The following is a 27093-nucleotide window of genomic DNA, read 5'->3' as shown; positions in this document are numbered from 1 at the left end:
TACGCACCACTGAGTCCAAATCCCTGTCTCTTTCTCTCTCCTGCTGTTTTCGTCGGTATCTCTCCACCTGACATGTTTCTAGTGTATCTCTACTCCCAAGTCTTTGCAGCCCCACCTCCCCCCCAAAATCCTCCTCTTGCATAGATGAAACTTTAATGATTCCTTCGGGGGAATTGGCTTGTTGCAGTGGAAAATATATAGACACTGCAATAATAGGATGCAAGAAAGAGAAAATGTTTGGCTTTGTGTGTTTAGGGAAGGAGGCACTTTGTTCTGCTTACTCATTCTCGCTCTGTGCAAGGGTTAGCCTAATTTCCTTGACTGACACAGTACTTCTGTTTTTTTTATTAATCTTCTTTTATTTAGTCTGTACCCTCTCTGGGCTTCACGATTCTCCTTGTCTCACTATGTTAAGTGTTACATACAGGTGTTATTTGGGTTAAATGGTACCATGTGTCAGTTAATTCTGTGCTTTAAATGGGTGACGAGTAGGTTAGTAAGCTGGTCTCAGACAAAATAAGAAATGTAGCCGTTTTCTAAACAATTCTTTCCCAATAGGTTTGCATATATTTCAGATGATGTAACATGTTGTTGGCCTGAACAAGTTAGATATGAGCATCTTATAAAGTAGACAGAGGACCAGCTTTGTTTTTGATAAACCACCCACCTCTTCTGTCTCCATTCCTTCATGTCTCTCTGGGCTCTAATCACACAGGGGACTGTCATCCTCACTCTGTCTTTTAATCCTTCAGTCTCCCTTTTCTCAAACTACAATTTTTTTTTTTTTCTGTCCGTCAACCCCCTCAACACATTCCTCTGTCCCTTGGCTTTTGGTTGGTAAATCCCTAAAGATGTTCCAGGACAGCTCGCTTGGACACGTTTCGCTTCAGAGTTGTGCCGTGTTTCCTCCGAGAGCATTTAATAAAATCCCATCAAATGAGAGAACAAAAAAAGAGAAAAAGAAATCACTTAAAAGACTTGGTTGCAGGGGTATGTTTTTACTCACTATCTGCGCCATCATTCAGCGCCATCAAAGTTGACATCATTGTGCTTCATAAAATGTCCTTCGTGTAAATGTCAATGTATGAATGTTTTAGATACATAAATAGGAAAATGCTGAATTATGACACACTGTCAGTAACACAAGTCAGAGTCTTACCGGTAAAGGAGTGAACAGTAAGTCTGTGTATGAGTGTGATGTGATTACTAATTACCGTTGCAACATGTTCCAATGAGACTGTTGTGCTTGATAGAGAAAAGTACGCCTGAGATAAAAAAAAAAAAACACTGATGAAGAAAATTGCTTTTTCTATCCCAAAGGAACTTGATCAAATTACGACACAGCTTCATTCTATGTGCTTCTATGGTGGCTCTATCTATGTAGCTCTTTCCAAGACTATTCACAGGATATTTTACACATCACGATGAGTGACCAGGCAGGGGTTGACTGTCTTACTCAAGGACACTTTGACAGGAAAACCTTCTGGTAACAGGACTGTGTAGTCTGTGGGGATTTACGGCCAGCGAAGCATGTGTGTGAGTTATGGGTGTCATCCCTCTGTGGTTGTGTTGCACGCACGAGCACAGAACTTTCGCACACAGAGTGGTGAATAGCCTAATTGATGGGCATTTAATGTCCGCACACGCATACAAGAACTAACAGATGTGGTTTCTCCGTGAGACTTAGACAATAGCAGATACTTGGCCATCAGCGGGCTCTAATGAGTTAACAGTGTGAGAATCAATAATGCATAAGGTGTCTCAATGGAAATAAATGCACGAAGGAAAGTTTCTCCAGAAACCAAAGTGAGTAAGACTGATGTGCAGAACTTGAACTGAAAAAACGATGTACATGCTGACATTAAGCTTTAAGAGTGCATTGGGTCTTCACATTTAAATTGGTTGACCAGTGTACAACTCACAGGCCATTTTATACGTAGTCTGTCATTTTTCACAGACAATAATCCTAGAGATACAGCATAAGCAACCAACAGTGGGATGTTCTTGATGAAAAAAATCAATAAAATAAACGTCATCACAACACAACAAAAGCCGTCTTTTGACCAAAATACTTTTTGACTGAACTGTTCATCTCTTTTATCGCTCAACCTCATTTCTCTCATAGTACTGTAGTTTATAAAGGCCTTCAGCATTGGCCTCCATTGCATTTATTTTGCTGACCTTACAATTTTACAATGCTACTCTCAATGTTACTTCTGAACCTGCAATTGGTTATTAAAACTTATATTCTGAAGGTCAGATGCCCTTATATTACAAGTAGTTTTGTCTAAATTCATCTTAAACTCACTGCTTACCTCTCCCAAAATACAGTATATTTCCTATTCAATATAAATTACAGGTAGCAGGGGAAAGTCTTTGATCATTTGTTTTAACATATTACTAAACTGTACACTGGATATCATAATGTATAATAAACTTAAGGTCATACTTAAGCATTTGATATTGGGAGTAGTGTGCTGTGGCATGAAGTCAAAGGTCAAGTATGGAACTCACTCTTATGGATTATTGCCTAAATATCCTGTTTGACTCAATGTTGTATCTATCAAACATACTTGAATTGTATCCTTAAAAATGTGTATAGTAGAAAAAAAATGTCTAAAGTAGAGGAACGTCTCTATAAATGCATTGTTCAGAACAATGGACCTACTCCCTAGGTTTACACCTCAAATTTATTTTTCTATCATGTGACGCCAGAGGTGCTCCGCAGCACTGTACAGATGCCAACTGCAACTGATCTGTGAACCAACAGGAGTACAGTAAATAAAATATAAATATGCATTACATAGGCAACACACATTTGAGCCACTATTGTTGTAGTTCTTGCTACAAAAGTTAAATTGCTTTTACTTTCAGAGTTGATGATATGTATTTGTGTACCCAATGTAAAGGGATGTCTCTTAACGTTGGATATACAGTATTTGTCTCAGACTTAAGAGCTGCACATAGCTATGTTCTCCCGTGTGAATTCGTTCCCCTATAGACTGTTTATAGGTGCTATATCAGAAGGCTTTCAATGGTAATCACCAATGATGCTGCAATCCCAACTCATTTAGGTCACTACACTATAGCCCAAGCCAGTTTGATGGAGCTTTAGTCATTATGTCTGTGTGTGTGTGTGTGTGTGTGTGTGTGTCTTACTCAGCATTATCACTCCATTGCAGGTGCAGTTTTTCACAGAGCCCTCCTTCTGTTGTGAGTTTGTAATGCATGCGTGTGTCTGCATGTGTGTGTTTGTGTGTACAGCGCTATTTGCACAATTGCAAACGCAGCACTCCACTCTTCTAATACATACAGTGGTCTCTCCTGACAAGTGCACTCAATCATGCTAATTTTTTACGAATACAGCATTATTCAACTGGCGTGGACAAAACTGCGAGTTTACCTCCGTAAACTTATGTGAAAGGTTGAGGAGTTACGAGGACACTTGTGTTTGGCTTTCAGGTTAATTTAGACAAACTTTTGTAAAAGATGTAACATGTAAGCTGTTTTATCAGATTACTAGTTAAAGAGGTTAAATCAATTTTGTAGCTACACAATGAAGCCAAACCTCCTTGCTACTAAAACTTTATGTTTTAAGTGCAAATTCTGTCTTGTGCCATGCTGCAATATTTAACAATGCCTCGCAGACCTGATTAATTATCACCATTAAAGTGATAATTAATCAGGTCTCAGCTTTCTGGCGCTCAGCTCAGTCAAATCCTTTCATTTCTATGATTTGCAGGATAGTACAGTATAATAAGGAAGCTTATAGAAGGGGACTTGGACATGACATGATGTCTTACCATCATAAACAGAGTCAACTACACACACACGGTATATTGTAAATATTAACAGCAATGCATGCAAAAGTAAAGGCAAAAAGACCAGAATGAATTTATATAAACTCATTTGTGTGGGTGGACATTATGAGAAATGGTTAGTTCGGTGGTGAAGCTAGAGTTTACTGTTTCAACTTGTGTCAGTCTTGTCTGTCTTTGCCTCTTTACAACCAACTGTTCTTTATCAAAAATTAAAAATAAACCTAACCAAAGGAGCTTGGTGCGGTCTTAAATTGACCGGTTTCTATGTGGAGATTAATAATATGTCTTGAAGACAGTGGGAGCCGATCGTTTGTGCTCGTGTCTCCTCGTTCTCCTTGAGGACTTAGGAATGAATCTATTCACAGTCAGGAGAGCCAGAGAACAAACAGCATTATGCACACACTCAAAGAACGTACTGTGGCACACTACACACGAGCACCCACCTTTTCCCCCAACGCACTCAAAGTGATAGGTGAGCTCGAAAGTTTGTCCGCGTTATAAAGTGTGTAAAAACCAAACACATATTTACCGCTGAGACCTTCTCATCTGCTCAATAAAGATGAGAGGAGCTTCACAGCGCAGAGCGACTATAAAGAGATTGAAATTATACCAGCATTTCAGTCTTCCCGTGGACACCAAGCACTTGAACGCAACAACAAAACCCAGTTTTGGAAATACATTTTGTGAATTATGTGCTGTGGTGTATAGCAGTGTATTAAAAAAGGTCCCCCAAGTTCAATAGTACTGTACTTGCTATGCCCACATGTTGTGGAAGTAATTTAAAAATAACACATTTGCAGCGACAATAAAAAACATCGTAATTGAAGGCAATCTGGGTTTTGCAGATTATCCAATATCCAACACTCTGTCTGACGATGGGTTTGGGATATGGGCACGGATGAAAGAATTACTGATGATTTCACACGAGTCAAGAGAGAATATTGTATCCGCAAAAGTGTCATGTAGAATTAAGACTGAAAACGCGTCTGCTTAAAAAGTAATCTTACATTTCCCACCAAGGACCGAATTATATTTTAAAATACACCAACACCTAAATCACAACATGTTAGCAATATTTATATGCCAAATTAACTTTTACCCAACAGCACCAAAGACGATATAGTGTCATCTTGTCCTTCCTCACCTCCACTATCTTCGCCTTTACTGAAAGTCTGTCCTCCTTTATTCCTATTCTCTTTCATCTGTTTGTGTCCTACTTCAAAGGTTGCTGTCATGATTACAGACTGGGGAGCAGAGAGAGAGACACTGTAGGTATACAGTGGATAGACCAGAGAAGAAGAGGAGAAGAGGTAGAGGCGAAGGGCAGGGTTATACTGAGAGTGAACACCTTCAAAGCAGCACAGATTGTTACTCAAAGCACAACAGCTCCTTTGGTTTGCTGGCAGCTGGTAAGTGACAGTGAGTCACATTTGGTCCCAGTTCAACTGCTATATTCTATGTTAGTGTGAATCTATGGCTGCTGAGTCCAGCAATATCAATAAGTAAAGCTAAAATATATGTTGCACACTATTTGGTACCGTAGCTCTTCTACAGTACAAATCCATTTACCCCCCTCCACTGCAGAATGTCCACATAGAAATGAAGCTGATTATAATCAATCACAGTCATAACATCTAAAGTAATAAATAGTAAATATAAATCACCAAATGTTGAAGTCAAAAGATGAGCTGGGCAATATGTTACATCCATCTGCGATCCTCAGTGAGGACAAGTCTGAGGAATGATTGTCATGTCATTAACGCGCCATGTCCTTGACATGCTTGTGGAATGGTATTGGTAGGAGACATGGCATTCCACGAGTGGGTTTGAATTTCTTTAGATCCGATCGTTTCTCACATGTCGTATAATAAGCAACATGTGTGGGTTGGCTTTCACATGTATACGTCAATGCATTCTAATAATAGCAGGTACATCGATGAGCGACTGAGGTGTAAAGACAGCTTGCGAACGGCGAACAATGTTAAAACAGATGTTCACCAAAGTACCCCCACACTTGAGCTAGATACAAAAGCACTGTGTGGATCCACTTCCCAACCTTGCTGCGTTCCAGCTCAGGACACGTTTTACATGTCGATATGCATACACATGCATAAAGACGTCCTACACGCATGCACTATTTATACATGTCATGAGAATGATATGTATATACATGAGCACATATACATCTTGGACGTAGGGGTGACATGTCAAAAGTGTTACTTTGGTGAACATCTGTTTCAACATTGTTCGCCGTTAGCAAGCTGTCTTTACTGTGTTGATGTCTGAGGCGGTCACACAAGAGAAGCCAACATGGAGGAAGCTGTCTGTCTCGCAGCTTATTCCGTTTTTGGAAAGGTCTTTTGTAGCAGTTAAGGCTGAATAAATCCGTTGCTACTTCACTACTAAGAAGGACAAGTTTGGGAAAATAATCTTCAAGTAAACATCACACAGATGATGATACAACCATGACTGCTCCAAATGTCAAGGATACAAAGTCGAAGATAACAATTAAAAGACAAAATTTGTCTTCAAGGACTACTTGTGTGTGCGGGCTTGAAATTTAAAGCGGCCATAATCCATATTTTTACAACGGATCATAGTACTTGTATGCGTAAAGGGTTGCTTGCAATGACGAGCCCATAATAATCAACCAACTCTGCAGTTCCCTTCAGCAGCTTTTTAGTGTTTTTAAGCTCACGCCTTTAGTTTCTAATTTATTCGTTTCCGGTGATTACAGGTTTAAGAAATCATAGCAGCGACTGAGAATCTCCATAAAAAGATAATAAGTTGAACTTGAGTTTTAATTGTGTTGTGAAACTACGTCACCAGCTATACTGAAGAGCAAACGCTTCATTGTGTCCAGTAATAGAGCTGAAGCCTGACCTGATGTGCTTGGCATTTATCACCAAGGTAACAGAGACAAGAATGAGTGTGAAGACGGAGAGATGATGGCAGCGGGTGTGCCAGTGTGGGGAATATGATGGGATTGGTCACCCCTGGGTGCTGTGGTCACTCAGATGGGGTTGGATAGGGCCGGAAAAGACCACAAAGAAACCATAACACTGGTGTGTGAGGATAGTTATACTCAACAGTAAAAACCTCCATAGCAGGTGAATCGTTCAGCGTGTGTAGCGTTCTGTTACAGTCACTGTGATGGAAAGAGATTGATCTTGATTCCACAAGGAAACCAAAGGTAACTTCAGCTGTTTACCGGGCAACATTTTTCTTATTGCTTTAAAAATGTTCAGCAGCCCTGGAGAGAGCCCTCAAGTGGCAAAATAAATAAGCGATTGCAGGTTTAAATTGTGTTATTTACAATTTTACACTCTCTGTTCAAGCTAGTTCTGTGGTCAGTTGTGCAGTTTGTCAACAGCAATAAGTAGCACTCATTATCACCATACAGGGAATCATATGAACCAGCTAATTAAACTCTCCAACAAATAAGAAAACAATGTACTTTTAACATTTGACTCTTGCTAACGCTAACATGTGAGCATTGATTGAGCGAGCAAAGGGTGATGAAGATGCTGCTGCAAAGTTTAATCATCATGCGTTGGAGTGATCGGTGCAGAGCTTCCCACCATCCAGCGGAAGCAGACAGGTTCATTAGTGACGCAAACAAGAGCTGATGAAATTTCCATCTCCAGCATTTCCCAAGGTATCGTCACTACATAACTAACAAGACAAACAAACGAACCCAGTGTTTTGAGCTGCTGAGAAAAGGAGAGTGATATGTGAGTGTTATTCTTAATATTCAAATTAAACTTGAAGACAATCAGAGTTATACACACAGCTGTTAAAACTGGTAGTTTTGGAACACAACTTTTTTCCTAATACTGGATCATTCAACTGAGTTGAAAAGGTGAAATTAATTAAAACTGACTGAACTTAATTTGTTTGAATTTAAATGAATTGTTAAATAGAGACGGGGCGGTCAGAATGAGGGTGAACCAGCACTGGAGTGAGTGGGAGGTATGCAGCTGCTAGTTGACAGGGCAGGATAATTACTGACGTTGCCTCTGAGGAGCAACAGGAGTACAGAGGAGGTAATCTCTCAGATTGTCCCCAAAATGATCTGCATGAATTGGGATCACATTTTCCAAACAACCTTTACAGAGAAACAGTAAAATGAGATCCATGTTTCATATTTGTTTTGGGTAAAAGTCTTAACTTTGTGAAAATAACACCTTCAACACTTTTTTTTTTTTTTGCTGTAGTGACAAACTGCAAAAGTCTTTCATGCTGCAAAGTGTTGATACACTCATTTCCCCCCAGGTAACACTTTCACGGAGTGTGGCGAGTCTTTCATCTTGTACTTCACTGATCATCGTAAGCACTGTATTGCAGACCCAGTATGGTGCTTGGGGACAACAAGAGGTTGCAACACAACACAAAGTGCAACACGGAAAAAATCAAATGTGATCAAACTGAAACAAAATGTTACGTAGATTCACATGAGCTGTTTATTGGCCAAACATTCAACTGAATTGCCTCATGAACACCAAGCAAAGAGTTTAAATACAACTAATCACTGAGTGGATTAGAGAGTGAACTCTTTGGATGACAATTAATACTATCAGGTAATATGTTGTGTAAAAGAGGGAAAAATACAATCTTTACTTCACAACTTTATATACATTTGATTACAGAACTTGAACTGTATATTATGTGGAACATATACTACACCTGCAGGCAAAGACAAAACAGACCAACACTAGAACACAAATAAACTGCTTTTAAATTAAAAACCTGCTGTCAAAACTAAAAATATGATTGTATCATGGAAATATTGAGTATTAATAGTATTAAAAGGTGCAACATCAATACAACAGTAATTGTAATCCCTTAACTATCATTTACTTCCTGTGTTATCAGGCTTCAAGAACTAATTTTCTTCATACTTTACTGCACTTCATATATTCAAACTGCATTGGTTATTATAATGGTGGCGAGGTGATAAAAAAGATGCAAACAAAGTGCAAGCTATCGGAAATATTGATTTTGTAAGACAAAAAGATCAGACGGGGAGATAACAAAAAACAAATTTCAAACATGAGCATTTACAGATAGGATTGTCGAGGAAAGTCATCCTTGAAAAGCACGAGGGAATAAAGCTAAACATTGTGATTAAAATGAGGCCTTTAAACTTCAGCCTTAACGCAGTAAATCAATGCAACACAGCTGTCTTAACACAGTAAAGTATAATGGCATGTAGTGACAGTGCTTATAAAGATGAACACAGACAATTCAAACATACACATTGCCTTTATGTAAAAGTGTGGGAGAGAAAGATAGACGAGGGAGAGGCAGAGAGAGAGAAGATAAAAAGAAAAAAAAGATAAAGGCACATCAGCAGGATAAACACTCTGATAAATCACTGTAGCGGCGGAAAGCTGTCGAATAAATTTATCCCATCCTATTGTCCCCCCCTGTATCTCTCTCTACAGTTGGCATCAAGAGCGGGTGCATGTGTGTGTAAGAGAGAGTGATGATGAAGATGACCCTGGTACTGAATAGTTGCATTGATGTATACAGCAGCATAAGACGTGTGCACACGCACACAACATCCACGACGCTGTGACGCAAACTATTCCCTTGACATATCTTCACACACACACACACACACACACACACACACACACACACACACACACACCTACACACACACACACACACACACACACGGCACTGGGTAATTGTGATCCCCTGGGGTCAAACTCTGGGCTTGGGTGCCAAGGGCGAGAATTCCTCACAGAGAGGCCGATAAATCAACCGTTAATAAGCCAGCAAGCATGGAGGCTGTATTTACGACCGCTCTCTCCACAAGGCCAGTGCCACCAGCCCAGCTGTGGTCACACACACGCACACACACACACACACACACACAAACACATATACTTAATCTTTATCAGACAGAAGACCCCCAAGATACACGTGCCCATATAACTGTATGTCAAGGGAGGAAAAAAAAAACGTATAATGTTATATATTCAGCATTTTTCATCAGTGACTCCTTTTTCCTATTAACCCATAATGGAGAAAGGATCGCAGCTAAATCTACCCCACTGACACACACACGCGCGCGCACACGCACACACGCAGTGGATTTCAGCCATCTCAGGCAGATCTACAACGGTAGCAGCCGGAGCTCAGCACAGCACAGCACAGCTGAGAGCAGTATTGATTCATCCACGGAAAGTCACCTTCCCCTTCACCCCACCCCGGCTGGCGCCTCAGGAACCCCGGTCATTCCACTCAGCCAATTTGTATGGCTGTTGTTATTATTAGTGTTTCTCCGGCACAGCGCTTTGGTCTTGGGGCACGGACACACCGCTTTATGATGCCGCGCCTAATAAACATCATTGTGATTTTCCCAGGCTAGTAATTAAGTGTGGGCCTAATTTGTCATAGTTAGTTAGAGCGTGGCGCGATGCCGGGAGAGGGCTGCCTGGGAGGGGCACCGTGGCTGAGAAGGGCAGGAGTTTATCACACACTGTTCATTTATAGCCAGTGCTGCATAATTACGCTGGAGCTGGCTTGGGGCATGGCAGAGGGCCATCGCAGATCAAGGTGGGCCAGAGGTTTTCCTATATATATTCTGACTTCGACAATTTTGTGCACATAATGCTGTCAATATTTGACACTTGTGGTGTTTGACAACCAATAGCAACTTTAATTCATTCTAAAACCAAGATTCTCTTGTCTCAGGTGAAGGACACTTACCCGGAGGGTGTAATAGAGGGTGTCAACACAACATTAAAACAGTTTCAGAGGTTCTGAAGTTCAGTTTAATAGTAATCCCTTTTCTGAAACTGACAAAATCTTTAAGTAACAGAGTATAGAGTCGGGCTCTGTAAGATTGCTTTATTCCCAGTATTACGTTCTGTTGGCTGAACAATGTATGAGTCGGAGTCATTGTGCTCGGACGTGGTTCTTATTGGCTATGTAAGGCAATGCGGACTTCCAATTGGAGAAGGAAAATGAATAAGCTCCACCCCCTCTAGGTAGAAGTTTGACTGTACTGAATAAGAAAAACAAAACGGGTGCTACTCGAGTTAAAGTTCAACTAAAACAATGTGTCAAGTAATCAGTGTCAAGGAATTTATGCTGTATTTACACGGCAAAGTACTGCTAAAACAATTATTGTCGCACTGAATACATTACGGTATCCCCAGGTTAACACTAAAGAGCCAATTCAGAGAGGAAACCTTCGTTCTTGTCTTTGTGCAGAAGTCTTCAATATACATTGTTAAACTTAAAAGTTTGAGTTTAGCTTTTTGTCTTCGTCATTCTCTCTTTTACCCCTTCCTACGGATTTATATATTGGTCCTGAATATATTTGAGTGTGTGAACCCTATGTTGGTTACATTTACTTGGCCTAAAACGCATTAAATGTGCCGACATACCAGTGTTTATTCTGTGACCTGTCTTTTAAGCGGAGAAGACGTAAAAACCCTCTTGTCTGATTCAGTGGTTTCAATCGTGTTTGATGGACTGTTGCCTTTATATTTGTCTCTCTTTCTCAATATGTCAACCCATCCTGAAAACTGTGTGCGAATGTGTCAAAGCATCAAGGAGCAACAAGGAGCTCATTAACTTTTTACAGGCTTTAAAGTATAACTGCAATAAGCCTGAAGAGGGGAATGTGACTCATATAACCAAGTTAATCCTTTTCGGAGATATTGTGGGTCCAGAAAAAAACGAGGCTATAATGTGGACACGTTTGTAGTGCCAGTGGTGATAAAAGTTTTGTAGTGCAGGGATTGCTAGATGCTAAAACATTTCATACACATGCTCTAAACAAAGATTGCCGCTCTTTATGGAATAACGGAACAAAATGTCGGAAAAAATAGCATTTACACTTCCACAAAGGTTATACCTACTATTTCAAACAGAGTCAGAAATAAGGAGTTTGGCATGTAAAATAAAAAAGACAGAACTGCAGAGAGGAATGTCAGTGTCACCACTTGCCCCAGTTGGTTTTTGATATTAGCAAATTAAATATTCATCACAAAAATAAAGAGTAAAGGGGACAAGGCTTAAGCTCATAAAATCACATTCTCCAGATGGTCTCCAGCTCTGCATTGGCTTCCTATTCCTTTTAGAATTCGTCCAAATTGGTTTGATTATACTTCACGCCTGTCTCCTTTTTACATTTCAGATACTCATGTCTGGTAACCAATAAAGACCCACAGTCCAAACACCGAACCGTCATGCTTTCACTGTTTAAGCTCCAACACTCTCAGTCTCAGGTCAGAGCCACCTTTTAAAAATAATAAAACAAACTGTAACTGTCACTCCTGTGAAGTCTGGCATCTTCATAAATTGAATACTATTTACTTATTGCAGTGGGTTTAGGGTGTCTTTATTTATTCCATTTCTTAATTCTATACATTTAACCATTCCTTAGAATGGATTTAAATCTGAGATGAGTATTAGACTACCCACAGTGCACTACAATGAAACATGTTGCAATGACTCTATATAGTCTCTTGATATGCTTCTGACACTACAATACTGCGGGGAGAAGGTTTGTCGTAATGCGTTCGGCACCAACGTGTTCAGGTTTGCCATAGAAACATGACTTCTATTAATCTTTCATCACTTCACCCCATTCTGCACACCATTAACTCCAAACCCTCTGTGTTCAGGGTGTAGCTTGGCAAGCACATTCTCAAATCAATTTAGTTTTTGATGAAGTCTCAGATTATGCACGGTGTTGGCGTATCCGCGTGGTTTGCACCGTTTACTGGAGAAAGTGGACGACGGCTGAAGATGATAAAGATGCTGACGGATAAAACCGAGGTGATCAGTGCTATATGAGAGCCTGACGTCACACCAGTTATACACAGGTCTGATTGTATGCTCTGTTCCGTTTAGCTATGATAATAACACGAACATGACATCACCGTTAACCCTGAAGTCATGCACGGGTTACTTATTACATGCAGACGTGCACGCTTTCACGTCGACTCTGATTTAGTGGATGCCGGCATAACATGTTTGCACAATTTCTACATCAGCCTTCAGGTGAGTGAAACAAATGAAAATGATCTGGACACTTGCAGTCAATGCCAAGTCAATGAGCAGCACTTCCCCCGCCAGCTCCTCCCACGTTAGTCCATATCATCATGCAGATCCCAGGTTGTTAGTTTCACCCACCGGCGTTTCGTCTACAAAAGACCGTCTGATTAGAGTCTCTCAAGTTGCTGCAAGAATATTCTGATGCGTCGCCGCGACGGAGAACCCGATCTGTCTCTGATTGCTTTCAGTGACATACACAATTATCCAGCTGCTTCCTGTGATTAAAGGAACAGTCCTGTTTCTAGGCCATTTCCACCTTCTCCTTCTCCGCCTCTTTCTCCTTTGCCTCTTTCTGCATACATACACCTGTCCACCCCCTCTCACCACTTAGTTCTTATTATGAAATACAGCTCTACAGCTATTACTTCCAAGATCACCGCTGTTCATACGTTGTATATACGCATAGACAATGTTTTTCGGATTCATTAAATGTAACCACACATAAACATTACCATACACAAACACATATTAGACATTAATGACATTGACTCACTGATTTTGAGTGTGAAATTTACAGAACTCAACTTTTCCTCTATTTAACAAAACTATGAAAAGTCTGTCCGATTTTTTTTAAGTTCGAGTCATTTTTTTTCCCACTAACGCACAAAAAGGTTCTGTCAACTTGACCCTTAATTAACCCTAAACCAACTCCATGTGAGATGCATTAAAATCTATCTTGTCTGTAAAGTTGTAAGATGATGTGCGATGAGTTAAGTTGGGCTTCATGCCTGATCGATACAGGTTGGCTGGCAGTCACATGATCAACGCGGAATCACAAATTAGAAAGCTGTGCCAAAAGTGCCTCACAAAGGTAGAGTATGTGAGAGTGGTTGAGTGGATACTTATCTTTACAATGGTTTGTATTGTTGTTTATTTATCGCAGAAAAGACTATTTAAGTCATCTAAGACGCATAACAGTCCCGAGTCATGTAACTTTCTTCAAATCAGATAAAGATTTCTGTAGTTTCTGGAGATTTTTTAGTATAAGTGCATGCTGTTTAGTATGACAATAAACTAAAAGCATTTATAAACAACTTAAAGTGCCAGTGAGTAGGACTTTGGGGATCTACCGGCAGAAATGTAATATAATATTCATAGCTATGTTTTCATTAGTGTATCACCACATGAAACTAAGAATTGTTCTGTTTTTGTTAACTGAGAATGAACCCTTCATATCTAGAGTTGGTCCTCTTCTACGCAGTCCGCCACACTGCACCGCCATGTTTCTGCCATGCTCTCTAGCGAGGGCCTTTCACTTTGTTTTTTGACACGCTTGCAAAGGGAAATGTGCAACCTCAAGCTAGATGCCACTGAATCCTACACACTGGTCTTTAAAACAGAAAAGACCTCTTCAAAAATGAAATGTAATGCATACTGTAACATGCATTTAAAAAAACAACAACAATAACCTCTTTAGTCTCAGCGGCCATCAGTGTGTTGGTGCTGTATTTGAATTGATTAGAACTGAAATGTGTTTCAACGTCTTCTTAAACACAAACCCCCGTTGTAACCACGATGACAACATGAGCATAGTCTAAGTACTTAGCTAAACCACAGCTAGAGTCTACCTGACGTATCTATGTTTCAGTGAAAAAGGTTTTTAGCTTAATCAAGAAATGAAGGCAAACAATTTCAAGTTTTAGTTTTCCCATTGCACAACACAAGTGCAGAGATGTCTCTGTGTGTCTGCACTCTCTTTATCGCCTGCCCACATTTCTTGTTTACCCTTTTTTTCATTCTGCCAACCCTTCTTTGCTCTTTTGATTGTGTCGTCACTCAAACATCCTCCCCTTCTCCGCTTCTCTTTTTCTATCTTTCACCCTTTTTCTTTTTCTCTGTCTTTTCAACGGTCTCTGTCCAGCTCTTCTTCTGCTCTCCTAACATCTCTCTTCCTCTTTATTTACCTCTCAGGCTTTCTCCCTCATTTTACTTTTCCTCTGTTCACTTAGCCTTCCCTTCCTGACCCAGTCACCTACTTTGGGAAGGCACCCTGGGTTCCCTTAAGCGAGGCAGCATGTGGCAATTTCTTGTCTGATGTCTGCTATGCTGATGTCTATGTTAGAGCTATGTGCGAGTAAAACTTCAACGCTGGGGAGGATCAAATGATTTCTTTCCAAGGTGCAGTTTATAGATAGTTACGTTTCCGGCTGCAGATGATGACCGTCAGAGTTTCTACTAGCTGGTAAGAAAAAGTTGGTAGATGGATTATGGCAGATGTGAACCTCCCAAAGGTGTAAACTTCTAAGTCTGCCCGATCACGGCAGTGCCACGTTCCTGGTGCCGACTTCAAGAACTGCAAATGCGCTCATGATTTCCCCAGACTCTTTTTCTCTTTCTCCAAATATGAGGAGATTTACTCCAGGCCAGGACCCTCCCCTGCTGTTAATCCGTATGCTTTATAATTCTCCACACATAGTCTCAGTGCATGTGTGTGTGCTATAAAGAATGATGCTTGTGCATACATTAGATATGCTTCCCTGGATAAATCACAAAATATTGAAAAGGTTACGCCTGACATGAAATGATCACAGGCCTTAACTTCTATATGCCACTCATGAATATGGACGGTACAAAGCAGCCCATCATAGGCACGACAAATCATATACTAACCCCACTGACACAAAGCATTTACCAAAAGGACCATCTGCATTTTAATGACTACGTCTAATTTCTCTAGGGCCAGCGTGCGTTATTACAGGAGACTCTTGATTCCTTGCAACACCGAGAAATTCGCATGTCTGTCTCGTTTCTGCTGATGGCGAGGCTATGCTAATAGTGTTAGAATCTTTCCCGTACACCTTTCCAAACAATCACAGAGAGGTTTAGGCGGATGTATCGAGGGAAGCATGTGTGCAGAAGTGTTTGTTTGTGTGCATATCACTGCAGTCGCAGAAAAACACACATCACTGCAGCATCCAAGTTTTCCTTTTCTTCATGCATTTTGCATGGTTATCTGAGTTGAGTTGTCTTGACCTCATGCGCACTTCAACATTTTCATAAACCACCGCAGGTTTTCATCTTTTCCGCCAATGTGATTCTTTATTAAAACAGTGTGCCTGGCTGATGGACCTGAGCCCTCTTCCAGTATCATGTTGAAGCTGCTGTTAATCAGCGGTTGCATGACTGTTACATACTATAGAAAACATGATGTTCAGGTTAGACACATGTAACACTGGGTTTCACAGTGCTGTGTGCAATCACCACTTCAATGGCCCTTTACTACACCTGCAGAACAATCTATTTTACAGTGTAAGCTGTTTAGGCGATAGACTGGAACGGTGGTCTGTATTAGTCTTGTAATGACAGGCAGAGTATATATCACTGCACCGTAAAACCCAGTCTGTTCCTTCTACAGGTGTTTGTGTGTGTGGATACATCACATGGGTTTGTCCAGCTATGGTCAGATAAAGAGGAATTGCTCAGTCTTTTTTTTCGGATTCGTGAAACAAAGGAAGTTGCACTGAAGATGAGGCCAAATTACTTTTTTGAGATCAATGACCTTTGCAGTAATTCACAAAAGCAACCTATGATGTATTCCAATGTTTCAGATTAATTGTGTGCAGGATAAACCCTGTTGAGACGCATCATTTAATTTTGAAGAAGATTTACATTTCATTAAAAAAGGGACTGATGCAGTTTATAAAACGCACTGGTCTAATCCATAAATAATTAAATGTTAATCTCAATGGGAAAAAAGTCGCAATATTATAATTTGACAACTGACAGTAGTAATTAGTAGTGGGCTACTTGTGGGCATGAATCATCGTCCTCCATTCCCAAAAGAGACAGCAGGTGTTATATACACCTCAGTAGCATCTCCTTTGAAATTAGCTCCAAGTTGGGGTGTGAAAAAAAAAACAGTTTGACTGTATGGTGTGTGAAATAAAGCACAAGGTTGGTGAGACTTCCCAGAATTCTGCTTGTCACACTTGTGTAAGTTGTATCATGAGATAAGCACAATGCCATTTGAATGGAGATGATCACGTCATTTAAACCACCAAAACATTAAAAAGTAGTTTACCAAATCAAGACCAAATCATTTCACTTAGTTTGGGTATTTTATATTTTATGCTACATTATAATATAATATTAACACATGAATGACACTGACCATTGACTCTCTGACCAAACGCTGATTTCTGTAAAGGTGATGGTGGTAAAATACATCTTCAGGCTACTTATCAGTGGCTCATGGCCAAGAATCTTCCTCTTCCCTTGAGCATTTTAAACAGCTGCAGCTGGGTATATTAGCGCTGAAATGGGTCTTGTGTACAGCTTGGGGACCTGCCAAGACCATGCGCTAAACTGGGTATCCTAATGGTATAAAAAAGCTGCATGTAACATTGAGTTACCTGTTAAGGCCAGAGCTGTCCCCTGTGACACAGAATAATGCATTTAATGTATTTTGGCTGTATGAGAAAATGTATTGCTCCCAGACTCCCACGGCAATAGAAGGATGGGGGGGGGAGGAGAAAAAAGAAGGGAAAGAAAAAACAAAACAAATGTGTTTGGAAACAGGACAACAGGAGAGAGAAAAGGTGGAAGACAAACAACCGATGGAAAAAAAAGGCGAGAGAGATTAGTCAAGGGAAGAGGGAGAAAACAGAAAACAGTGTTTGCAAATCACAAATTAAAAGCATAAGTGTTCCTATACAGACCACTGTCACAGAAGACATATGAGGCTTTCAGCATAAACACCTTATTTGGAGCAAGTCGGGAGGAAGAGACAACCTCTCCTTGGCCTCCTGTCATCATTTACAGCAGTAGTTAAGAATGCAAAACTAGAAATACCAGAGGAACATAAACTACAATGTCAACCCTGACTTTCTCGACCATCTTTCTCTACCAAAGGCTACATCCAGTAACGATTGTGTTATTAGCAGTTTATTCAAAATAAAAATTTGAAAAAGCACAGCCCCACAAGCCAATAAATTGGTTATTTTAAAGGTTTGCTACACAGAATTCATTGCTTATCTGTTGCCTCCAAGCCGCTCACGACATGCCGATCGCTGAGACGACGGCTCGCAGCTGACGGTGCTAACAGTGCTAGCAGTGCAAACAATAGCAGAAGTACTGACGGAGCTAAAAAGTGACTTCATTCTCTGCTCAGAAAGGCATTACTCCACTATATGTTTACACATAGTTGTTTGCTGCTATATTAATGCTGTGAATAACAAATTTAGCAACTTTAACAATATCAAATATCTAGAACTCATGGATGCATGGTCTCCAAAATATACAGTGCTCACTGGGTTTATAAGTCATGAAATAAATGAGGAAATGTTGTGCTGTATATTGGAGGTACTGCAGATGTAATCACAGTCACAGTGTTGCATTTAAAGTCACACAAAATAAGCTCCCAACATCAAGTCAAATTCAAATATATACTCACCACCCTGATCAGTGCTGACGGTGATGATGGCTACCTGTCGAGGGAAGGAGCTCATGTCTGAAACGCCATTGAGGGACTCGATCTCAAAGGTGTAGTTGGCGTGCGCTGAGAAGTCCATGACCGTGACAGTGGCGTTGGTCAGGCCTAAAGGTCGTGGTAGGAAACGGAGCTCCTCCTCACAGAAATGGCACTGGTCGGACTCGGGGCCACAGCGTTTGCACTGGACGTTGTAAGTGAGATCCCGGCGGCCCCCGTTGTCGCTGGGTGGTGACCACTCCAGCATCAGGTAGGTGTCGTTAAGGTTGAACAGCAAGTTGCGCGGCGGAGATGGAGGGCCTGCAGTCGTAGACAGAAAGTTAATGAATAGATAAATCAGTTATAAGGTGTTAGGCTGATGTTAAGAAAAGAAGATACCCAATTAGCTGTGTGATGTTTAAACAATGGATTGTTTTATGGCTTATCAGCCCTGGTGGCAATGACATCATCCTACAGATCCATTTAAAAGCCTAGCAGACGTTTTGATTTTAACCCAAATGAGGCTTTGTAGAAAGTTGCATGAGGATAATCTTTTCTTTCAACCTTCTGCATTTATTCCTCTAAGGGTGAATTTCTGCTATTTCTTCACCTTTTATTTTATGTCTTTAAGGCCTTCCAATGCGCAATCCACCTGCCCCATCACCACCATTACTTACAGTGCGTCCATAACTGAAAGTTTTCATCTGCCACCAGCGTCCAGACTCCCGGGGATCCTGTCCTATCTCCTGTCTCCATCAGAGCCCATGCTTAATACAGGTGCTTTAATCTGTAGATTCTAATCGCGAAAGTATTTTTCTGTTGCTAACCTCAAATATATTCATACAATTCCAGTTGATCTCTCCTTATTGATCTGCGGTTGGGATTTCCAGACTTTCCACACAGCAGTCCCTTAGAGTAACCAAGCTGCCAATATTATGCATACTAAAAAAAATGCAAAGGACCCAAAATTGACCCCTGAGATACCTCACATCTACGACATTGTCCAAAATGCTCTGCAAAAATATGAATCTACCCCCAAATACATTGCAGTATAAAATTGTTAAATATCCCCTATACTGCTGTACCACATAAATATGTATAAACTCTATCTAAGGTATTTCACCTCCCTCACATTTCCCTTGTTGAGGTATTTTTGTGCTCCCTATGTGTGTGTTTGTGTGTCAGGGTCGGTATTGTGCTATAGCATGCAGCCAGCTGTCAACAGGGTGGAGTTAAAAAGCCTGAGGGATTTGAACAGTCCCGTCCTGCCAAGCTCACTGTCTGCCTAGACAATGGGATGCTTCCCTCTCCTTCTCCATCCGTCCATCCCTCTCCCTCCCTACCTTTGCTAAAAATCTCAGTAGACAGTAAAGCTCCTCCTACCCCTCCTTGACTTCTGTCAGCGAATGTCCATTCTCTCTCTCTTTATCTGTTTCTGCGTCTATCGGCCATTATCTCACCTCTTCTATTCTCTCCGTCGAGGAGAATCCACCCACCTCCCCTCTCGCAGAGCAAGCCCACTGCCATCAATCAGCTCCTATTCTCCTCTAGGGGGAGATTGGTATCAGCACCCTCCTTCCTTTCTCTCTTCACTGTCTACTCCATCCAGCCTTTACACTTTCTCTCCACCTTTATCTCTCCTCCTGTGACATCCTTTCTTTCTTGCTCTCCGCCTTTGTCTTCCTCTCAGGCCCCCAGTCTTTAATCTCTGTTTCTTTTCTTTCTTTTTTTTACTTAGACATCAAGCTAATAGTTTATGCTCTGGCCAACAAGCTGCTGATTAAAATGCATAATGGGTAAACACAGAACTCACAGCTTGTTAGAGTAGATGTGGTAGTCTACAGCTCTTAGTTTGCTGGCTTGTAACACGCCCCACAAGCCTTTATACACAGTGTTTGTACCCGAGTGGCGTTGGAGATTCAGGATGTGCTTTTGCCTGGAAGATTTAGTTCAACAACTAACAACTGCAACTGTTGAAGAGCCCTTGAAAAAGACACTCCAACAGAGTTCATCTATATACTGTATATTTTACTCAAACTTAATCTCCAAATTGACCCACCACATTCAAAGTAAGTAGACTTATGGCATTGTGCTGGTGTTATATTTGTATATACATTGTTATTTTTGTTAACTAGTCTTTGGTCTAATGTCAAGGGTAAAACAAAGCTGAAAGAGCACATTATTTTTTACTGAAACAGGTTTTATGCTGTTCTTGTGATTGGCATATGTTTGATCAGTATGTAAAATATATATATATATACAGTATTGTGGGATTTAGTAGCTGTATAATAGCTATGCAACAGTGTTGTAGCACTGGAAAGCCTGCACATATAAATGCATGGTTTTGGACACACAGTGCGTCGTGCAGGGGAACTGTACACTCACAGCTTCTCCACAATGACTTGGCTTTGTCTCTCCGTAAAAGACAAATACACTCTTCCACCCTATGCAAGCTCTCAGATGTGGCCCCAGTCTATCTCAGTGACAGCTAAATAGCTTTTTAATTAAAGGAGAATTAGTCCGGTTAAACTGTAATTTAATGCAAATATGAAGTCGTAATGACAGTCGGTAAATCATCAATGAAGACGAGGCAGCTGAACAAAAGCCATGTAATTCATCCAGCGCACAATTTTACAGCAGATAAGTCCTGCAAGACAAGACACAGCTAATTCTGAGAGACCGTAACCAATAGCTTACCCAGACTGTCAGGCACACACAAGAATAGCGATCTTTAACATGTATTCATAATTTAGATAGTTGAAGTGATGGCAGTGAGGCTCAAAGCTCTCCCATGACATCACAAAGGATGACTAAAAGCTTTGAACGTCTATGTGGTTATGTGTCTCATGAGGAAGTATCAAGCCCCGTTTGCTGGTATACTCACGTGTACAAGCCATTGTTGGAGGATCTCTCTCAGTCCTGAAGAAGCCCGGCTCACAGCGGCAGACAGCAGCCCCTTCCCCATAGCTGACACTATGCGGAGGGCACTTTGAACACTTGGTGTTTCCAGCGTATGCCTTGTAGAAGCCTGGGTGGCATGCTGGTGGTGACAGGATGACAATATGACATAAAGATGAGAGCAAAGCCAGACCATGTTACGGGCACACAGGTTAGAACGTCACATGGAAAGATCACATATCCTCATCATGTTTCCCAACTCAAGAGGACCCAAAGCGGACACATATTGTTAATAAAACCAGCAATGCCATAATGTTTCTAAAATACTACATCGTATCTGTTTATTAAAGTAGCCATGTCTAATCAAGAGGCATTGGAGCGGCCTTGTGTCTCTCAATATCCATCAGGAATTCAGCATTATCAGTAATGCAAACGCTGTATGGTAATTATCAGACTTTTAACAGATTTATGAAAATCCGGTTTGTGTTTTCAAATATGGAAATGAATGCAGCAAGGTTCACTAAAATAAAGAGACCATCTGCTCTGTTTTGGGGAACTTTCACTCTTTGATCTTTATTTGACATGAAAACAAAGGAAGCTTAACAGACACACAACACAGATATTTATTACGTTTTTTTCTTCATTAGAATGAATGAACTTTGTTGAACTGGAATCGAAAACACTTGCAATGCAGGATCCTACACAGACTCTCCCTTCCTAAATGTCAAAACAATGTTAACGTAATGTCATGTTAACACCAATGCTTTCCTTCTCTTACAAGAGAAGAAATATATATTGAATACTCTCTCTACATACTCTCTGCTCTGAGCAGGCAAATGATGTCAGTTACGTGTTAAAGCTGAGTAAATAATTAAAGCAAACTAATATAAAATAGTATTGACATTCTTTCCACATTTTCAGCTTAGTAACTGCATAACTTTTCACATTTCATTTTTGAGAAAATATGTCTAACGCTGCACTCTTTCCTCACAAAGAGAAGGTTTTTAAACTCCTCGGTTTGAAAATGTTGCCAACAAATTTGAGTGTGTTTGTTTAATCCAGTGCTAACTGCTGAAGGGGGCCCTGTATGAAAGAGTGTAATGAAGAGGCGCTCTGTTGGTTACACCGTCACACAACCACATCCATAACTATCAAACCCAGATTGTTTTGTATTCAAATTCACAAAATACAGAAAGTGCCAAGAAGGCCAAAAATGCATGCCTTGTAAGTTTTGTACCGTCATAGCATGAAAGGATGTGTTTCGACACCTTTCCTAAGATATAGAAGATAGGAAAGGAAGCACTGAAACTCCTTTAAAAAAACAAAAACACTTAATTAAAGTGATGACAAGAGTTTACAAAACTAATTAGAGACCAACTGCAACGGCTTTTAATAGCATTTCCACAACCTCCATAGCACTTCCATGTCACAGAGAAGTGTAAAAGTCTCCTGCCTGGTGAGATTTCCATGGCTGTCGGTTGTCACCAGGCACATCGATTTAACAAGGTAACACAAGCTGAGCCATTTGGAAATTCACCTTGAAGCACAGAGTGCCTTTGTGTGTCTCCATTGCTGGCTGTGATAAATGGAGCTGTAGGGAGGACAAGGAAGCGCTTGAAACCACGACTGCTCTGATCAAATGGGGACAATTAGGACAGAGGGAAAGAGGTTAACACACACACACACACACACACGAGTCTGTGTGGACTTTTTGAAAGTTGAAAATGGCCACCTCTTTATTGGAATCAGGTCTTTAATGTACTGATCAGACTCTATTCTATTTTACAATAATTGTCATCCTCTATTTCAAAGTATTAGTGTCTTGTGAGTAAAACAAAGAGTATTACAAAATGCTAAAAGACTGACCATTGATTAGTTCAAAATATTCAAATTGACATTTCCCTTCAAAAACCTGACATACAGCCACACACTCAGCTCACACAAGCACATACTGTACATCAGTATGATAAGTGGCATCCCCTATGGCGTGCCAAGGCTGCCTCCGTCATTAACCTCTGATACCGGCATGTCCTCGAGTCAAAAAGCGTCAGTCAACTCCCCCACCTCACTAGACCCTGTTTTAGACTCTGTCAACCTAATGACGCCTCTGCCTGACCTTCGCTGAACTGAGGGGATGTTTCTTTTCGAACCTTGCGGTGTCCTGCTGCAATCTGTCTGGCCGGGCTCTGCTCCAAGGCCACGGTGGTGCTGTACAATGACTGACCATGCATCACCAGAGGATGGACACACACAAGGTGGCAAGGAGGTTAGCACACACACATGCTGGTAGGCACACACACACACACACACCAGTAGACAATGCAAAATTGAAATTGAACTAGTCAAACGTCTTGAACTTGTAAAAGGAAGGAAGTCTGGAGATTTCGACGATTAAGCAGTTAGATGCTCGATGGCTGGTAAATGGACTTGCATTTGCAACGCGCCTTTTTTAGTCTTTCAACCACTCAAAGCACTTAACACTACATGTCAGCATTCACCCATTACAACACACATGGACCGTATGAGTATTGCAATTCTTGCAATAAACCTCTTTTATTTCCCGTTAAAAGTGGATTCATCACGTCTGTTTTCATTATTTCAACAGCACTGTAAATAATTAATTTAAAACTTCCCTCACATTCCTCCCTCTTCATCACCTCTCATAATACTGCTGATTAACGACAGAACCATTAGAACTTCAAATGAGAGAGAAAAAAAAGCATTAGTGCCAATATTTCTCAACACACAGTCAGCAGTATACCGAATTTTTGTATAGACCCATGCAAATGAAAACAAAACTGTATTGGAGTTTGCATATTAGACTGCTGATGACTAGTGAGTAGGACAGCCAATACAAAGTAGCACAGTGGAAGGAGGCACCAGGACAAGGTTGAATGTGTGTGATATGTGTGTGTGTGTGTGTGTTTCTAAAATCAATCCCTTTTTGTAACGGTTTCATCAGGGTCATAGAAATTTCACATAACATGTAAAAAAAATGAATAAAAGTGACTATAGAGAACTATTTTCTGTGAAGCCCATATTTAAACTGAATGTACCGACATGGAATATGCATCAGCCATGTCTATTTAAGATTGTCTGTATTAATAAACATGTGTTTTATTAGTTTTTATTAGTAGTACAATCACAATCCATATAGTTGATCACAGTCAGTCAAGAAAATAAAGGCTATACGGTGTTGTGACCATCGTGATGCCTATAAATACAGAGCTTGTGTCTGCATCAGCTGTACTGAGGCTGTATTTATATTGAGAGAACAAACTGTATTCTATGTTTGTCCCATCGTGCCGTCTGTTGATCCTCACACCAGAGCCTATGACAGATAAAGTGAACATGTGGAACCACTGCTGATGAGTGAGACTCAGCGGAGATCACTGATGTATCATCAATGACATTCATCAAGCATGATGGTCGCTGAATTACAAAAACTGCCAACCTATATTAAATATAGTCACAATGTTTTATATTATATTTATCTTACATAATGCATTATCCAGACAGTCCATTATAGATATGCGCTTTGTGGAAAATGTTCTTAAAGATAGCGGGTGAGATATGAAAAAAAGAAATGTGTGGATTCCTTCCATATGACACAAAGTGTGAGAGTGAGTGGATGTATACTGTACACACCTCTGAAGCTAGCTGAGGTGAGCAGGGGATGAGATAATAGTATCCTGACCCACTGGCCTTTGGGACTCTGATCTAACTCTCGGCCCTCTACCCAAGGTTAATGAGATCTGGAAGTCAACCAGAACATCTACATCTCAGAGTCCCGAGCCGGGCCCCGAGACCCAAAGGCAGCAGGTCGGTTGGTGAGGCTTGCCACTTCATACTCATTGGACCTGAACAACACCAGAGCAACTGGCAGGCAGATCATGTACGGGGAGTAGACCTGTCTGTCTCCCTCTGCTTGACTATTTGTCACTACTGTCTACGTTGTACTGTCATCTGCCGGAACTTCTACTCACACTTCTTTACTGGTTTAATGAACATAGAGGTTCGCTAAGCAGTGGCCCCGTTGTTTAAAGTGGTTGGACAATTTGGTGGTTCCACCTATTTTTTTATTTTAAGAACAGAAATAGATTGTGAGAGAGGTTTACGCATGAAATAATTCTGAAACATGTGCCACCCTGTCTAAAGACAGGCGCTGACCACAATTGGTTGTTCAACGGGAATTTGTTAGCCCAGCATCCCGAGAAATGTATTTGTGTCCAGTGATGACGTTCAAAGCCTGCAGTGCAAAAAGTTTTTTTATTGCAACCACAATCTTTCTCCAGATTTTATCAAATGTTTTTACTTGCCTGACACTAACCTACCGCGCATGCAATTTATTTCCATAAGCTAAATCTTTCGCTATCCTTGTACCTTATCCTTAAACAAATGTTGCCATTGAACCTGAGGTTTTGCAGAATCGTCCAATTTTGACCTTCTTCTCAGGCAATAAGGTTGAAATATTGAATGAACATCTTCCACATTCTATGGACATTTACTTCAGATTTCTATTGAGATTTACAATAAACAAGGCATTACTCACTCAGTTAGGTATCAACATTAACATTGGACAAATCACTGTGCAATCGTGGTCTTGAAATGAAATTGAAACATAAAAAAGCATGAGGTTCTGAATGATGTTTAGGTGAAAACCATTAAAAACCTAATTAATGGGGGCACCTTGGTGGTCTAGGGGTTAAGGTGACAACCATGGACCAAAACATCCCTTTGTTGCATCTTTGGCATTCCTCATCTCTCTCTCTCTCCCCTAACTTCCTTTCATCTCTCTACTACAGCAACCTAATGAAGTCGTACAAATATCCAAAAATAATGATATGCAAACACTAAATACATGCTTTATTTTATAATCTTTACACCTTGTTCAAATAATGTATGCAGTCAGAACCCAATCCTTAGTCCCTGGATGTTTCCCTGACTTAGATGTGAGCTCACTTCAAGTAGCTTAGCTTTGGAAGGTTCACATTTTAGTGTCCCATTAGGATCTAGATGTTGTGATAGACATCCTAACTAGAATCACTGAACTGAATATCAGCGTAAAATCTCACCTATCACTGGCAATAAGTCCAACGCAACAGATTCCATATTATAAGCTTCTTCTCTACTCGTATCTGCATATGTGTGTGTGTGTGTGTGTTGTGTTTGTGTGCATGTGTGAATGACATTCTTTGCAGAGCATAGCCGATGATGGTGGGAGCCTCTCCCGGTGGTCAGCGAAGAAGAACAATTCCAAGAGGAGCACAATTCTGCAGCATTTACTTGCAGAACCACATCAACAAATGTTGCAGAATAGTTCAGCTCTTGAAATCAAAGGCAGCGTGGTGAGGAGGCGATGCAAAGGATGAGAGATCATTGCAGAGATGGTAGCGTTACAGGCGAGATGCAGCCGGAAGCTTATTGCATATGGAAAAAAAGAAAGCAGGACTATTTTCTATTTCATTCCACACAGACATTACCCTCCTCAGTGCCCCTTGTACAAAATAAAAACTATGCAACAATACAAATAAAAGCCTTATTGCTTTTTCTCTGTGCTGACACGGTACACATCTTGTCCACGCATATCTTATCAGAATAGTGCCTATTCCATTTTTCCCCCTTTCTCCATACATAAGAATATTCATCATACTCCAACAGGGGGAAATTACAACCTATTTTCCGAGGTCATACATGAAGTTCTGATTCACTTGCCTGCCGACATAAGTGAGATACATTAAGACGATACAGTACCGTGATACAAACAGTACTGAGTTCTCTTGTGTCCGTGAGCCATTCAGGAACAACACTCTCAAAAACCCTTCTCTGTCCTCCGTGTCAGGCCGTCTCTCTTACTCCCACCTCTCTCCAACACATCTCTCT

General features: G+C 40.6%; 1 protein-coding gene across 1 annotated transcript in view; it reads right to left on the bottom strand.

Annotated features, from left to right (window-relative positions):
• LOC306704201 (ephrin type-A receptor 6-like) overlaps positions 1-27093 on the bottom strand; it is a gene marked incomplete at both ends in the record, with an annotated part of 137708 nt that overhangs the window by 40020 nt on the left and 70595 nt on the right. Inside the window, 2 exons of the mRNA XM_079170453.1 lie at positions 18298-18633; positions 21197-21352. Of these exons, the coding sequence (XP_079026579.1) occupies positions 18298-18633; positions 21197-21352 (492 nt within the window). The remainder of the gene's footprint in view (positions 1-18297; positions 18634-21196; positions 21353-27093) is intronic.

The sequence above is a fragment of the Pholis gunnellus genome (assembly GCF_910591455.1).
Source record: "Pholis gunnellus genome assembly, chromosome: 12".
NCBI lineage: Eukaryota > Metazoa > Chordata > Actinopteri > Perciformes > Pholidae > Pholis > Pholis gunnellus.
The sequence above is the reverse complement of the archived record's forward strand: the minus strand, read 5'-3'. Positions and strand labels throughout refer to the sequence as shown.